At 40.7% G+C, this 17504-nt stretch overlaps 1 protein-coding gene across 1 annotated transcript; it reads left to right on the top strand.

The window, feature by feature from the left end:
• LOC110437232 lies at nucleotides 9090-17216 on the top strand. The gene is made up of 4 exons (XM_021465609.1): nucleotides 9090-9243; nucleotides 14997-15375; nucleotides 16178-16299; nucleotides 16960-17216. Exons 1-4 carry the CDS (start codon nucleotides 9090-9092, stop codon nucleotides 16962-16964), a joined length of 660 nt encoding a protein of 219 aa, XP_021321284.1. The 3' UTR covers nucleotides 16965-17216.

Genomic DNA, 17504 nt, shown 5'->3' on the forward strand with positions numbered 1-17504 from the left:
CTTTCATTTAGCACATGTTTTAGATCTAGTTCTGATTGAGTAAGTAAAATATTCTCTGCTTTCTTGTCTAACTCATCGAGTTTGTTAAGAATAGTTGTCTTTTCTTTTTTATATGCACCACTCACATTTTTTGCCCATCCTCTTAGATGTTGGTGAAGCTATCTAATCTTAGCTTGCCATCTCTCTATTTGTGAGCCAAAGATTAGGTGTATTCTGCCATACATCAGAGATCATATCACAAAATCCATCTCTCAGCAACCATCCCAATTCAAATTTGAATTGTGGTCGGTAAGATGAGGAAGGATTGTCTGTGGAGAAAAGTAATGGTGTGTGGTCTGAAATTTTCCTGTTCAAAGCATGTACAGTGGTATGTGGGTACTTAGACTCCAAATCTGTGCAAACAAGTATTTTGTCTAATTTTTTCAAAGGTAAGATGAGGAAGGATTGTCTGTGGAGAAAAGTAATGGTGTGTGGTCCGAAATTTTCCTGTTCAAAGCATGTACAGTGGTATGTGGGTACTTAGACTCCAAATCTGTGCAAACAAGTATTCTGTCTAATTTTTTCGAATGTTTGATATTTCCTTCGATTAGCCCAAGTGTATTTTCGCCCTGATATCACAATTTCTCGAAGATTTAAAGTGTCAATCACAACGTTAAACATAAAAGTCCATCTATCATTATAGTTTGCGTTATTTTTCTCATCCGGGCTCTGTATAATATTAAAATCGCCACCTATAATTATAGGTAAGGCCTCTTTGGAACATACACGGACCATCTCCGATAAGAAGTAAGATTTATGTTCTGCCTGAACCAGCCCATAGACTGCTATCAAGCTGAATCTAAAATCTTCTTCCTTATGTCTAACTTTAAAGCGAATATAAAAGTCTCCTTCCTCTATTTCTCCTATGTCAAAAGTTAGCAAATGAATACCTAGAATCATGCCACCAGACCTTCCCTTTAGAGCCATGCAATGCCAAAGAAAATCTCTGCCTATGCAGATATTATTCAATGTGGTTTGTGGGAAATTGGCTCTTCCAGTTTTCGATAAGACAATAAAATCTAAGTTCTTTTCTTTTGTAAATTCATACAAAAACTTATACTTCTTGCCATCAGCAAACCTATTACAATTAATTTCACAAAATACCCTTCATCTCGATGTACTCACCTTTGTCTTTGTTCGCTTACTACCCCATTCAGTTGTTCAGACTAGAAGACGGAGTCCCTTGAAGATGGTGTTTCGTGAAGACGGTGTCGATGCTAGGCTGGTGTACTCCCGGTCGGCTACCTGAGGGGATGGCGACCCTGCTTCGTTGAACTTTGATGTAATTTGGTGTTTATAGGCCCTTTGGTCATTTTTTTAATAATGTAATCGCTTTTGTAATAAACACTACCTTGTATCACTACTATACTGTCGCATGTATGAATAAACAAATCTTGGTATATATGTGATGTGCATTCGGTTTGTTTTATAAAGCCAAGTGTGACTGTTTTATATTCTCTGAATACCGGAGCCTATTCTTGCCTCTCTCTCCGTTTCTTGAGCATCGTGACATCAGCTGCTATAGTGTGCAAAGTGATGCTCTAATCTTGTCTCGCATATTTGGGTATCACTCTTGGCTCATATTGCGTAGGGCTAAATTTAACCATGCTGTGTTTGAGGCCTTGTTTACTTTGCGAAAAAATTAGGTTCAGTTACTGTTGTACACTTGTACTTTTATTTGTATTTGCACGTGCGACACGCACGTGTTTATAAATATTATTTCATATATAAGTGCTTGTTCGATTTTATTGGGTCGTGTACAACAAAGTTCAAATCATTTGTTCGTTAGGATGCCTCAGCTGCATATATTGCTGCACTTTAACTTACACCTTTTATAAACGGCTCGTGATGTTGCCCCTATGTTATCGTATTTCCATAATTTTATTGATCCATCCTCGTATAGATGGAGAACCCAAATCTTTGTACGTGTACAGAGAATCCGACGTATTTTAAGTTTTGCTACCGAAGGTTTCAGGGAGATTGAAGATGAGAGCACTCATCTTGGAGCGAGCTTACTAATCATATGGAGATTGAAGATGAGAGCACTCATCTTGGAGCGAGCTTACTAATCATATGTTTTTAGCAGTTATCTTTTCCATACTTAGGTACCTAACGTTTACTATAGGCACATACAAACAATGCAAGAGATTATTACTTTATTAATGATGCAATAAGATTTTACCTAAATGAATACATATAAAATAACATGATATAAACAAACAAGCACTTTTAGATTAAAATAATTATGACTTAAATAATGTAGTAATAATTTATTTAGCAAGTCCGTCTAAACATAACTTTATGTTTTTTCTTTTTAGCCCTATAAATAAATAATGTTTTATGTTTTTTTAATTCCTAATATATATACGAGGCTAGACTTAAAGGTTATGCAGTGCATGTAATTTATTTATTAGTTGCATTTGTATTGATGTGCCTTGAGGACTTAGAACATCTTTGTCACAACTCTAATAAATCCTAGAGGCCATATACATACATGTTGTTATGTAACAATGTTAAGACTACATCGTCATACATGAGTTATATATATATTTTTGTAATATGCTATTATATGACAATGCAAAACCATGCTTCCTACGTGATGGAAGCACATTACTTCTATATAAAAATACTTTTAATGGCTCCCTGCCAAAATAATTGCACAATTAGCAAATACAACCTCCGTACCTAGCCAGGCGCCGTGCAGGGCGCTGCGCGCCAGGATAGCCAAAGGCCAGAGCCCGACGTTTGGAGCACCTTTGTTGCGAGAGAGGTGTCAGCAAAGCACATGCTCTTGGCGATGAGGTCCTGCCTGCGCCCTCGGCCACGACGATGACCATCTGGCCTTTGCTATCGCAGAGGCTCTTCTCCACGACTCGAGGAAGCCGTCCTTGCCCTCGAGGTCCCAGATGAGACAGAGTCGACGTCGTCGCCGCTGGTCATGAGCTTGAAGACCCCGATGCCATTCTCGGTGCTCTTGACCTCGACATGCGCGGTGTTGATGGCGCGCTGCAGATCGGAAGGGGATGGGAAACGAATTGGGACTCTGGGAGGGTCTTTTTTTATTACCGAGAGAATCTTGGTATAGGAGGAGTCTTACATCTATATAAGATAAGATCACGAATAATAAAGGGTTCATATAGCACGAGATTTAGATCGAACGGTTATTATGAAAGGGGAACCATCTCAAAAAAACTCGCTCTTTTATAGTTTGATTTTATAATTATTATTTAATTATGACTAACTAGACTCAAAAGATTTGTCTTGTAAGGCCTTGTTTAATTCTGAATTTTTTTAGGTTTTGGATACTGTGTTAGATGTTTTGTGGGCTTGGCCCATTAAATATTTAATGAATCAAGTAAATTCTACGGTCCGGTTAATGCCTATTAAATGATTTAGTACCATATGAGTTTTTAACTAAAGGTTGACTCAAATTAAATGGTTGATCCTTGATCGGTTACCTTGAGAAGTTGAGAAAAGAATAGATAAGTGCCACACACGCGTGCGCTGCCGTCGCCGCCGCTGCTTCCCGAGCCGGGCCGGGGCGTGGCGTGGCAGGTGACGGGCGAGCTTTAACTTTTGCCACTTAGCTCCATTCATGGTTGGAGTTGCAACTAGTGCTAATGGTGGCTGGAGTTGCAACTAGTCGCAATGACGAGAGGAGTTCCTCCTGAACCGTTCGCATCCGCTGACCCCTTCCTTTCCCTGGTGCCTGGGACTCTATCTCTTGATCTCTCTTCCTCAACATCTATAAATTTAGACCCTCTCCTTCAGTTCATGACCTGACAACAACACATCACAATCCAGCAGCCCCTGAGTTTCTTTGTTCCATCTTCTGTGAGCATTCGAGATAGAAGAGTAGGCCTCCGAAACGTCTCTCCGTCCATCGGGTTCACCTGCTTGGGTCAGGACAGTAATCATGTTTTTGGGGAGTGTCCGGCAGCGACAAGACTACTCGCTTCGTCCCCTCCCTGATTCCGGCGTCTGCAAGGTCCTCCACTCGGCGTGCAAGGGTCTTCACGGCTTCCTAACTGCACTTCTTCGATCAGGACGACTACATCAGCAAAAGCACCATGTCTTTCGCTGGTGCTTCTGGCTCTACTGTAGGGTATGAGACCTTTAAACATCGTCTTATTTTGTTGATCAAAACATTGCTGGTTTGCGTTGTTTGGATGATGTTCATGCTTTGTTTACACAATAAGATGCATGATATTATTCTGATCAGTGCTATAATTATTTTTACGATGATTAGTCTAAACAAGCACATATATGATATGTTGTGTAAGTCTTATTTTTGGAATAAATTAAACATAATTTTGCTTATATTTGTAACAATTCAAAAATGTTATTATAGGCAATTTTTATCTGTTGGCTTTGTGGGTTTGCTGAAACCTCTCCGCCGTTTGAGAGCACTGACTACAAGAGGTGGCGCCAGAAAACAATTCTGTGGTTGACCTCTATGAATTGCTTTTATATGGTGAGTGAGCAGTAACGATGAAAATAGAACGGAAAAATTCCAAACCGACCGCTTTCATTTTCTATATTATGATATTGTTTTCTATATTATGATACCGTTTTCGAATTTTATCAAACATAAAAATTTGTCAGTTTCAGTTGATTTCACAACCATTTAGAATCATTTTTTGTACTCTTTAATTGTTAAAATGTAGAAACATTCTGTACCGACTGCGTTTGTTTTCTATATTGTAATTCTATTTTCGACCGTTTTTCACCGTTTTCATCCTTAGTGAGCAGGCTGTTGGTGTGCAAACCTCTGATGAAGATCATGCATTTCAACATGCTGACACCACTTGCAAAGCCGCTCTGTTGAGCATCATAGGGGATGCTTTAGTTGATGCCTATGTGCAGCTTCCGACAAGAAAAGCTATGTGGGATGCGCTTGAGGCCCGTTATGGCATTTCTGATGTTGGCTCTGAGTTGTATGTCATGGAGCAGTTCCATGACTATCGGATGGTAGGCCCATGAAATATAGGTGTTGGTGAAAGAACTTGAGCTGTTTTGATGTGCGCTTCTTGACAAGTTTGTGGCAGGTTGTATGATTGCCAAACTACCACAATCTTGGACTGACTTTGCAACTTCTCTGAAACACAAGAGGCAAGAGTTGAGCTTGTTGGGACTCTAGATGTTGAGGATAAGGCCAGGGCAAAGGATGTCAAAGGGAAGAAAATTGTTGAGGTGAATTCTAGCAGACATGTGGTGCAAAAGAACCATCCCAAACCACAGAAAAAGAAATTTCAGCAAGAGCTTAAGCAAAAGTCCACCACTCCTTTCAAGAAGGGTAAGAAGATGAACAAGGAAAAGATGAACTGTTTCACCTGTAGGAAGACTGGGAATTTGTCTAGGGAATGTCCTAAGGCCAAGTGGAAGCCTCCTCCACATAAGTCAGCAAACACCATTGAGAATGAGGCAGCTACATCTGGGTATGGTACTTTATTGACATATGCTTTTTCAGTTTGTTATTGACCCGATTGGTGGGTTGATACTAGTGCAAATATTCATGTGTGTGTTGATGCTTCCATGTTCTCTTTTTATCAGGGTGGGTGGTCTGGCTCCTTGTTGATGGGGAACGGGGCTTGTGCGGCTGTTCGTGGTGTTGGTACAGTCGATCTGAAGCTTACTTCGGGAAAGACCGTACAACTAAAGAATGTGCATCATGTCCCCTCAACAAAGAAGAACTTGATTAGTGGCTCCTTATTATGTTGTGATGGCTATAAACTAGTATTTGAATCCAATAAATGTGTTGTTTCTATGAGAGCGGAACTTTTGTTGGCAAGGGCTATGAGAGCGGACGACTGTTTCGCTTGAATTTGATTCATACTTGTTTTAAGTCTGCGAATAATGTGGTGAATAATTTGGCATTCAAGGTTATGTCATGTTAATTTTGGTTGCATGTCCTGCTTAGCTAGTTGAAATTTAATAAAGAAGTTTGATTTGCTCAAAAGTTCTAAGTGTCATGCTTGTGTCGAAGCAAAACAACTTCGTAAGTCTCACAAGGCTGCTGTGACGAGGGAGTTGGCACCACTTGAGCTTATTCATTCCAATATATGTGAGATGAACAAGATTTTGACCAAAGGTTGTGGCAGAACCACCCTAATTATATGGCCCACATGCACCTATCATTATCCTTAAGACCTCTGATTACTGCACATGAGAGTCATATAATTCGAATAGTCTGTTGGGTGCCCTCAGAGGACCCCGAATCATCCACATTTTACAACTCATACAGGATCAACATGGAGTTACCACAACATTACAACATTTGTCACAAAAATAACTTACATCGGAGTGCGGAAGATTTATAACTCAATTTACAACATATGATGGAATATAAACAACTAAATTTCCAAAAGGTGTGTAGAGTAGCAGAAGCACCTTAGGTGAAGCTTCTAAGGTAGAAGAGGTGGACAAATCATGTCGCACCCACCGACATGACCTCCATTAGCAGCATAAGTCAGCACTTGCAATAGGGGTTATAGAACTCTGAGTATGGGAGTACTCAACAACACTTACCCGGCAGAAAAAGAGGAGAACTTAAGAATGTAGGCTTTAGGATAGACAAGGAGTGGCTGAGCAAGGAACCAAATTATTTTGCATAAAAGCTTACTAAAAGTGGATCCTTACTTTCATAGTTTTAGCCTCAAACCGGTCACCTAGAGAGGCAAATGAGTTTGAGGATAGTCTATCTAGTTGCTTTTCACGGACAAGTTCGTGAATCACTAATCCCTATCAAGAGTGTTATTCTTCAGACGGCCATAGTTTCATGTCACTATGAGTCCAGGAATTGGGATCCGAACTCCATGAGACATTTCCCCTTTCCCCATTTCATAACTTAGATGCATCATTAACTACAATGAGGGTCCAAGGAATTGAGTCTCCCAATCAGGCAACGATGATTCGAATCGCTTAGCAATCCAGCTGGAGTTCCTAACCACCTGACATATGTAGAACCGAATCTTGCATATGTCAACCCAGATCTGGCTTTCCCAAGATCTTACCGGGTTCGCGGCACCCGAGAGCACAATACTCCAACATCCAGCCCATTTGCTAGGAGGGTACACGCTACTCTCGCCGTCGCTCCACGCCCAGTGCGCGAGTAGACGCTCTCGTCGAGGAATCACAAGACCGGACTTACTAGGGCAGGTGGCCAGTACTATAAAGTCTCAACCCAGCAGGCCATCAACGGACCGGTGCTTAATCGACATATTTGGAGACACTACCTTAGGACTCCATTCCTAAAGCAAGTCCACCGACCGGTCTCAAGTTGAAACTTCATTAACTATCAAAGTTATCCCACAAAAACCCTTCAAACTTTTAGGTTTTGAAAACCTATCTATTAAGCAAAACTAAACATCACTACGCAGTTTTAAAATAAAATAGGTACAAAAGGACAAGATAACAAATATCAACGTGGTAAATGCAACAATTGGTTAAACCCGACTCCTGACTACGTAATGCAACATTTTTAATTTATAATTGACAAAAGGTTTAAAACATTCAAGGAAGAGTTAAATGCATCCGGGGCTTGCCTTGGTTGTAGAGCTGAGTGGGTTCCTCGGAGACTTCCCAAGTCTCGGTTCCAAATTCCTCGGACAGAACACCAACTTCGGGGTTCGGCTCAACGGTCACACCTTCAGACACGTGCACTATACGCAAGCATGATGTATGCTCATGATATGCTTGTGACGACATACAAGAAGGATTTACTTGAGTACAACTTTCCTTCTCGGTACAAAAGCAAGTTAAAACTTTAAATAAAGGTTATTTACTACTTTAGAGTTTTTACCCAAGAGGTTGCAACAGTAATCTAAGACTTTTCTTAATCTATAATTATTCTTATTTAATTAATTATTAATCCCACTTATCTTAATTAATCCTTAATTAAGCATTAATTACAGTAATTAAGCACCAATACCAAACAATAATTAAATGCCAAAGGTCGTTAAGGTTAAGGACCCCTGGTTATCACACAATCCCAAAATCACTCAAACCCTAATCTGCAATTTAAGCTAATTATCATTTAATTATTTTAAGATTATTACTTAACTACAAATTAAGGGTATATTAATATTTTACTCAAATTTTATGCAAATGCTACCAAACATTTTGTGAAGCCAGGAAGTAATACTCAAAGACACCTCACAAATTTTGGTGATTTTTGGACATATAAATAAATTTCTAAAAATCATGGAAGTTCTATTTACTAAATAAAGGACACAATTTTTATACATGCTCAAAGTATCAGAAAATCAAATCTAACATTTTTCCTATATTCTACTCTCAGTACAGAGCATATATAAAATTTTTCAACATTTTTGGACCTGCACAACTTCTTCTATACAAATTCAAACATAAATCAAATTTGCACATAAAAGAAAAAGGAAAAAGGCACCATGTCGTGGGCGGGCCAGCAACTTAGCCCATAGGCCGGCCCACACGCGCATGCCACCTCTCCCTTTCTCTCTCCCCTAGACACTGACGGGGAGGTCCCACCCGTCACTTTCCTCTTCCACCTCCCGCCACCGGTCCGGCCGAGCCCAGGCAAGCCGTCGGCGAGCCTCCGGCCCTCGTGGAGGGGCGTGCTAGCATCTCAACCTCCTCACTCACCCCCTGAAACACTCAGGAAACGTTCTACGCTCCTCTATCCTCTTCGGCCATGTCCATGGCGGACGACAACGTCGACCGCGCGAACGCCAGCCGCTACAAGTGAGTAGAACGCAAACCAAGGGACGCACAAGCATTAGTAGCTCATCGTGACTTCAAAAACCTAGACAGCGGCGGTAGAGATGCTCAGAGGAGAGCTGGCCGCGGTGAGGTGCTCACGGCGGCGTTTCTACCGGAGTTGGAGGAAAACGGCTCGATTTGGAGCTACAAGGGGTTAGAGCATGCAGTGAGGGGTTCAGGAAGTAGCTGGGCTAAGGGTGGATCTGAGGACGGGCACTTGGAGATGGCAAGGCTCTAACGACGGTGAAATTTGATGGCGAAGGGAGCTCGCCGGTGCTGAGCAAAAGGAAGGAAAGGAAGTTCGCAGCGAGATGTGGTCACGGAAGGGAGTTGATGAGGACGCTAGGAGCTCGGCCACTTCACGGCGACCTCGAGCAGCTAAGCAGCTGCATGGCAGGGTGCATGGCGACGTGCGGAGCAGCGGCGCCTGCCACGGCGGCAGTGCATTCCCCCCCTTCCGGCACTGTAGCCATGATTATCTCCCCCCTTTCTGATTTTCTTTAAATTGCTCCAAAGTTTTGAATAGAAGTCAAATTTCGGTCAAAACAAAGTTTGTTCAAAATTTTGAACTCTACAAAACTTATTTAAGGACCCAGAGCCAATTTTGAGTGGGAGAGCATGAATTTGTTTAAAACAGTTTGAATTTCAAATTCCAAATTGGGGGCGAATCAAATTTGAATTTGATCAGAACAGAAATTCTAAAATTACTATTGATTTTACTCAACAAGTTGAAAAACTCCCAAAATAAAAGTTGTTCATTTTGATGAGCTCCACAACTTTCATTTTGGTGACCTTTCAAGATTCCAAATAGAGTTTGAATTTGAGATTCAAATTGAAAAGGGGACACTTTCTAGAAATCTATATTTTCAAAATTACTTTGAATTTTGTATTGAAACTTCAAAAACTCAAAACACCAAAATTGTACATCTTGACAAGATCTACAACTTTGCTTTTGAACTCATCCCCAAATTTTGCTTAGTTTTTAAGTTACACAAAAGGGGGTAGAGACTAGGGTTGAAATTAGGGTTTTTCTTAGCTATTTCCTTAGAACCCTCCTTGACTAGAGACTGAACAAACACCACAAGCATCACATCACAAGATAAACACACTTGAGCTTCCTAAGCACACTCAACCAAAATAAATGTATTTTAGGTTGATGCATCATAATGTGCTTAACAAATATGCTTTCCAATGCTTATGATGACATGATCAAGTTTTAGTATCCATAACATCAGGGATGTTACAGCCCTTCCCCCTTAAAGAAATCTCGTCCCGAGATTTCTAGGGTACTAAGACCTGTGGGGTTAAGTAATGGAAAAGGAAATGTGTCAAGCACATTAACTTCTAAGAAGTTCATAAACAGCTACGATTGGTCTCAGAAATACAACTAAGATCAACAGAAAGTTGAATCAACTAGGAATTTTAGAGAATTCAAAAGAAGATATGAATCTTCAAACGAGCTGCCAAGGAGAATGAAAGCACACTAACTGTAAACTATAGTGGAGCATGACCAGAGATCCCGATGTTTAACAAGCACCCTGTAGTATTTCCTTATGGCTGCAGTCCACAGGAGACTACAAGGTTCGACGTTATAACATTATCACAGATCATAGTACGGTTACAATAGCTTTCAACAACCTGTGTTGGTATTTAGAGTCAAAAGAAGAACATGTGTCAGGGTAGAAGTAATCAAGGTGTGACACATGCATGAATTGAGAAGTCAAGGAGATATCTCAAGTCTTCATATTTATGTTGGTGATCTATCAATATGCATCCAAAAGTACCCCCAAGGATAGGAACTTTGTGGAGCAAGGATTGTCAAAAGGATATTTAATTTGATGAGACCTGGCACATGACAAGATGTATCGAATAGAACAACTATAAGGAGAATAGTTGTCCTAGATTAAAAAGGGAATCTATAACATCCTCGTATCATTATTTTGAAGTGAATGATGTGATGTATGCTCGCCCTATACGTCTTCACAACATTAGCCAGGAGGTAACTACTTATATAGGGCATACTTTATACATTATCTTTATTGCTTCAGATGGAAGGCTGCAAGACTGTTGACAAAGCATTGTTGGAGTAGATTGATCCTTCACTTGGCTTGCCGAAGACTTGAAGCCTCTTTCAATGTCTTCTATTTGAGTCAGTAGAAAGTCTTCATAGAACTTGGACAACAAGCATAAGAAAAGTGAAGGAGCATTTGTAAGTTGTTATCCTCAAAACTTTTAATTTGGAAATTCCTTTTGAAGTTTTTCCAAGTAATGTTGCAGAAGATCCATGTATGAGCTCTGATACCACTCTGAGGCAGAACCACCCTAATTATATGGCCCACATGCACCTATCATTGTCCTTAAGACCTCTGATTACTGCACATAAGATTGCAAATGGGGCGGCGGCAGTCAGCCCGCGCAGCGTCTGCGAGAGCTACAACCGAGTTAGCGGGCATATGAGGCAGCCCGCGCAGCATCGCTAGCTTTTGTGGGTTTTGCGACAGCCCGCAGAGCGCCACATAGCTTCTGTGGCCAGACAGTTACTATCAACGCCACGGAATGATGGGACACAGGATGAGCGACTGAGAAGAGAGACACGACAGCAGCGGCTAGTATCTGCGCCGGCACTCGTCCGCCCACCTCCGCAGTAGCTCCCGTCGCTGGCACCTGTTGTGCCAACCTCGTCGGTGTTTCCTTCAGCGCCACCGTCGGTGCCCCTACCCGTGCTGAGTCACATCAGATTTGCTGCCACCGCCACCTGCGTTGCTTAGGCTAAAATAATGTAAGTGCCGTAGTTGTCGCAGCAGCAGGGGCTAAGGTCGTCGCTGCCGAAGATCCAGCTCACATCTCAAAGGCAGGTTGCAAGCTTGCTGTGCCGCTGGGTAATGCGGGTTGGCCACATAGCACCGCTAAAATGATGTGGGCCATGATGTGGGTTCTGGTGAATTTGTGGCGCGGGCTGTCCCAGCGGGCTTGCGGCTCAACCCGCTGCCACTTGCATCCTTAACTGCACATGAGAGTCATATAATTCGGATAGTCTGTCGGGTGCCCTCAGAGGACCCCGAATCATCCACATTTTACAACTCATACAGGATCAACATGGAGTTACCAAAACATTACAACATTTGTCATAAAAATAACTTACATCAGAGTGCGGAGGATTTATAACTCAATTTACAACATATGGTGAAATATAAACAACTAAATTTCCAAAAGGTGTGTAGAGTAGCGGAAGCATCTTAGGTAGGTAGAAGAGGTGGACAAATCATGTCGCGCCCACCGACATGACCTCCATTAGCAGCATAAGTTAGCACCAGCAACAGGGGTTATAGAACCCTGAGTACGGGAGTACTCAACAAGACTGACCCGACAGAAAAAGAGGAGAACTTAAGAATGCAGGCTTTAGGATAGACAAGAAGTGGCTGAGCAAGGAACCAAATTGTTTTGCATAAAAGCTTACTTATAGTGGATCCTTATTTTCAAAGTTTTAGCCTCAAACCAGTTACCTCAAGAGGCGAACGAGTTTGAGGATAGTCTATCTAGTTGCTTTTCATGGACAAGTCCATGAATCACTAATCCCTATCAAGTGTGTTATTCTTCAGACGACCATAGTTTCATGTCACTATGAGTCCGGGAATTGGGATCTGAACTCCATGAGACATTTCGCCTTTCCCCATTTCATAACTTAGTTGCATCATTAAGTACGATGAGGGTCAAAGGGATTGAGTCTTCCAATCAGGGAGTAACGACGATTCAAATCGCTTAGCAATCCAGCTAACCACCCGACATATGTAGAACCGAATCTTGCATATGTCGACCCAAATATGGCTTTCCCAAGATCTGACCATGTTCACGGCACCCGAGAGCATAGTACTCCACCGTCCAGCCCATTTGCTAGGAGGGTACATGCTACTCTCGCCATCGCTCCGCACCCAGTGCATGAGTAGCTGCTCTTATCGAGGAATCACAAGACCAAGCTTACCGAGGGCACGTGACTAGAACTATAAAGTCTCAAGGCCACCAACGGACCGGTCCTTAATCGACACAGTTGGAGACACTACCTTAGGACTCCATTCCTAAAGCAAGTCCACCGACCTGTCTCAAGATGAAACATCATTAACTATCAAAGTTATCCCACAACAACCCTTCAAACTTTCAAGTTTTGAAAACCTATCAATTAAGCAAAACTAAGCATCACTACGTAGTTTTAAAATAAAATAGGTACCAAGGACAAGATAAAAAATATCAAGGTGGTAAATGCAACAATTGGTTAAACCCAATTCCTGACTACGTAATGCAACATTTTTAATTCATAAGTGACAAAACGTTTAAAACATTCAAGGAAGGGTTAAATGCATCCGAGGCTTGCCTTGGTTGCAGAGCTGAGTGGTTCCTCGGAGACTTCCCAAGTCTCGGTTCCAAATTCCTCGGACGGAACACCAACTTTGGGGTTTGGCTCAATGGTCATACCTTCGGACACGTGCACTATACGCAAGAATGATGTATGCTCATGATATGCTTATGACGACATACAAGAAGGATTTAGTTGAGTACAACATTCCTTCTCGGTACAAAAGCAAGTTAAAACACTAAATAAAGGTTATTTACTACTTTAGTGTTTTTACCTAAGAGGTTGCAATAGTAATCTAAGACTTTTCTTAATCTATAATTATTCTTAATTAATTAATTATTAATCCCACTTATTTTAATTAATCCTTAATTAAGCATTAATGACAGTATTTAAGCATCAATACCAAACAATAATTAAATGCCAAAGGTCGTTAATGTTAATGACCCCTAGTTATCACACAATCCCAAAATCACTCAAACCCTAATCTAGAATTTAAGCTAATTATCATCTAATTATTTTAAGATTATTACTTGCTACTAATTAAGGGTATATTAATATTTATCTCAAATTTTATCCAAATGCCACCAAACTTTTTGTGAAGCCAGGAAGTAATACTCAGAGACACCACACAAATTTTGGTGATTTTTGGACATATAAATGAATTCCTAAAAATCATGGAATTTCTATTTACTAAATAAAGGACACAACTTTTATACATGCTCAAAGTATCAGAAAATCAAATCTAACATTTTTCATATATTCTACTCTCACCACAGAGCATATATCAAAATTTTCACCATTTTTGGACCTGCACAACTTTTTCTATATAAATTCAAACATAAATTAAATTTGCACATAAAAGAAAAAGGAAAAAGGCATTGTGCTGTAGGCGGCCCAGCAACTTAGCCCGTAGGCCACCACACGCGCGCGTGCCACCTCTCCCTTTCTCTCTCCCCTAGACACTGATGGGGAGGTCTCACCTGTCAGTTTCCTCTTCCACCTCCTGCCACCGGTCCGACCGAGCCTAGGCACGCCGTCGGCGAGCCTCCAGCCCCCGTGGCGGGGCATGCTAGCATCTCCATCTCCTCGCGCATCCCTTGAAACACTCAGGCAGCGTTCTACTCTCCTCTATCCTCTTTCGGTCGTGTCCATGGCGGGCAGCAACCACTACAAAAAAAATGCATGATTTTTTGACATATTCAGTATGACAATAGACCGCGATGTCATTATATCATCCAGATTATAACATTCTATAATAGGCATTTTGACCTAGTGACATAAAACAGCTGGATGTCATAACAAATGTCATAGAACTATTTTAATTTCATACCATGTCATCCACTATGCCAAAACAACACAAAGGAGACACCTCAATAGTGACTCAGAACTAAAACGCGTCACTAATAAGTATTTTAGTGACGCAGCTAACAATATACCACAACCAACAATTAGCATCGGACAATGGTTGCTAAAACGTAATATTAACATCCAACTATTGGAAGGTATAAAGTTGTAATTGATCATCGGTCGCTATTTTTATTTGAAGCAACTGTGGATAGGTCAGTACATATATTTAGTCGCTAAAAACATATATTACGCCTTGTTTAGTTTCCAATATTTTGGATTTTTGGGTACTATAGCACTTTCGTTTTTATTTGATAAATATTATCCAATCATGGATTAACTAAGCTCAAAAGATTCATCAAACGATTTACAGACAAAATGTGTAATTAGTTTTTATTTTCATCTATATTTAATACTCCATGCATATACTGCAAAATTCATGTGATGGGAAATCTTGAAATTCTTTGGAAACTAAACAAGGCCTTAGAGTCAGTCAACCAGTCGTTATAGCCCAATTTCATTTTAGTGCGGTGGGCCCAGCCCACTCAGCCGCAAAGCAATTTTCGTGGCCCACCCATCATACATACAATACCCAAAACTCTATCCCTTCATCCCCTTCGCCCACACACCAGCAGCCGCACAACTTGCTCCACCGTTGGGGGCGCTCCCTTTGTGCCGCCGCCACCTTCCTCCACTGCTCGGGCCAAATCGAGAGCTCTCGGCTGGGGGCCACGCGAGCTCCGGCAGGATCCGTCGCCGGCGGCATCCTTGCTAGTCGCGCTTCTCCTCGGGTCCCACCTCTGCCGCGAACACTGCCCCTGCTGCGCCTGCCGTACCCGCCCAGTCTCGTCCGTCGCCATTGCTGTTGATGCTGCGGCGGTGGATCTCGCACAGTCGCACATGGGGTAAGGAGGTAGTTAGAGCCGGATCTCGCACACAGGCGGAGGACACACAGACGGATCTGGCTTCCTCTTGGTTATCTCGTGTCCTCCTCGGTCTGTAGTTATGTCAGCACTTATTTATGAATGCATGTTTCCTATATGGTCGGATAGAGTAGTTGTTGATATTGAGATGATTTAATAATTCCTGCGTCCATTGATTTTGTTTGTTTGATTCAGCTGAAATATTTTTTTCATGAAATCCTTTGTTGGAACAAATCTTTGCTTGAGATTTTAAGAATTGTTTTACTGTTTTGACGAATCAGTTTTTCATGACACCGAATCCTGTTGTTCTAGTATATACAGCAGACATAATACATCATACATGTATGTTTCTTCACACTTGACACTTTATTCTGCCTGCTGTTAATTTCAGCGGTGAATGCTGTCAGGTCATGTGCTTACTTTTCAGAACACTGCATAAGAGTACTTGATGACCATACCGGTTGGAGAATGAGATCCATCAAAAGAAAAAATAATTGTTGCGTAATGAATTGATAGAGGGTTTGATACATAATAGATATAGGAGAATTTGTGAGCCTACGACGTTATGCTCTCCGTGACTTTTAATTTCATAAGCTTTATTTTTTTAGATTAAATATCATTTTAATGTCAGTATTTAATTTTATAGTATTGTTGTTTTATCATGAAAACCATAAATTTTTAGTATAAAAGTTTAGTGGTCCCGTAGCAACATAATATGAGCAAAAGCAATATAATTTGAGCAACATAATTTGAGTTATCTATCCTACCTTCTCTTTGCTTGCAGTTTCAACAGTTCAGAAGAGCAACATGGGGGTCCTTTGTTTATCGATTCCAGCAGTAGTTTTAGCTTCAGTTCTTGTGCAAAAGCAAGTGGGCAGCACATAAGCTGCTTAGCTCTTATCTCAGGTGAGCAAGTGACAGTAGCTAAACATGAAACATAGAGAGCAAATTTTATTTTTATTTGGTACTTAAAGATGGCTTTGTTATCGCACATGTCACGATAGGTCAGGACTTAGATACATTTTCTTACAAATTAAATGCTCTACAGACCACATGGATCCTTACTACTGGTCTCTGAGTATATAAGTGGTGCTTCATGTGCAGTGTGGACTTGAATCAGTGTGTCTATGAATATATAAGTTGTATGCTCGGTAAAGTTTGTTTTTTTACATATATGCACACATTAGACCCACATAATTGGGTGAGTGTCACTTTTTTATTTGGTATTGTACTCTAGTTAAGTCAGAGAATGGTAACTATCATATTATAGTGTTCGACACAACCCATCTAATCAGCTAGTGATTGCTTCCTTATATGCTAAATATTGCTCCTCTTACTGAACCAAAACTTCTAAATTATCATTAATAGTTGGGTTGTCCTAGCAATAATACTACTGAAGGTGCTATTTTCATATTCATTGATAGTAGGTTTACATACTCGGAAGTTGCACCAGAGATCATCTATGCACCTCTAGACTTAACAACTACCTGCTGATTTGTAGAAATTGAGTAGAATGACATTTCTTACATTTATGTCTTTAATTAACTATCTGTTGTTTTGTTGTAGCCTAGGAGCAGTTGGCCTACATTGAGCTAAGAGGAAAGGAGGTAGCTAGGAGGTATATGTATGGCCATTTATTCTACAAAGCAACCGATCTGGTGGATACTCTATGTAACCACTTACAATTTAACATTGTCATGTATTATGATCACAAGAGCTTGTATTGTGAAGTGTGAAATATTTGTGTACTGCTATGAAATGTACCATGTTGTGAAACATGAGATTCAAAAATGTACACGGTGCATCTAGATTTTTTTTGTTTTTGCAAATTGTTATCAGTGACGCGTTTTAACTATATGCGTTACTAAGGACGCAACATCAGTGACGAGTCTTCTCCATACGCGTCACATCTATTTTCACATCAGTGACGCATCTTCTCAATACATGTGGTGGTGAGGTCTCAGATATTATGACAAATAACCAATGTCATACCTTATGACAAACAATATACAAATGTCACATGATCCATTTATGACGGTGATTTTTTGACATATAGTTTTTTGTCAACTAATTTTCACAACTCTTATGTTGTAACATTATTTTCGTATGTA

Source organism: Sorghum bicolor, chromosome 7 (assembly GCF_000003195.3).
Source record: "Sorghum bicolor cultivar BTx623 chromosome 7, Sorghum_bicolor_NCBIv3, whole genome shotgun sequence".
In the NCBI taxonomy this organism is placed as follows: domain Eukaryota; kingdom Viridiplantae; phylum Streptophyta; class Magnoliopsida; order Poales; family Poaceae; genus Sorghum; species Sorghum bicolor.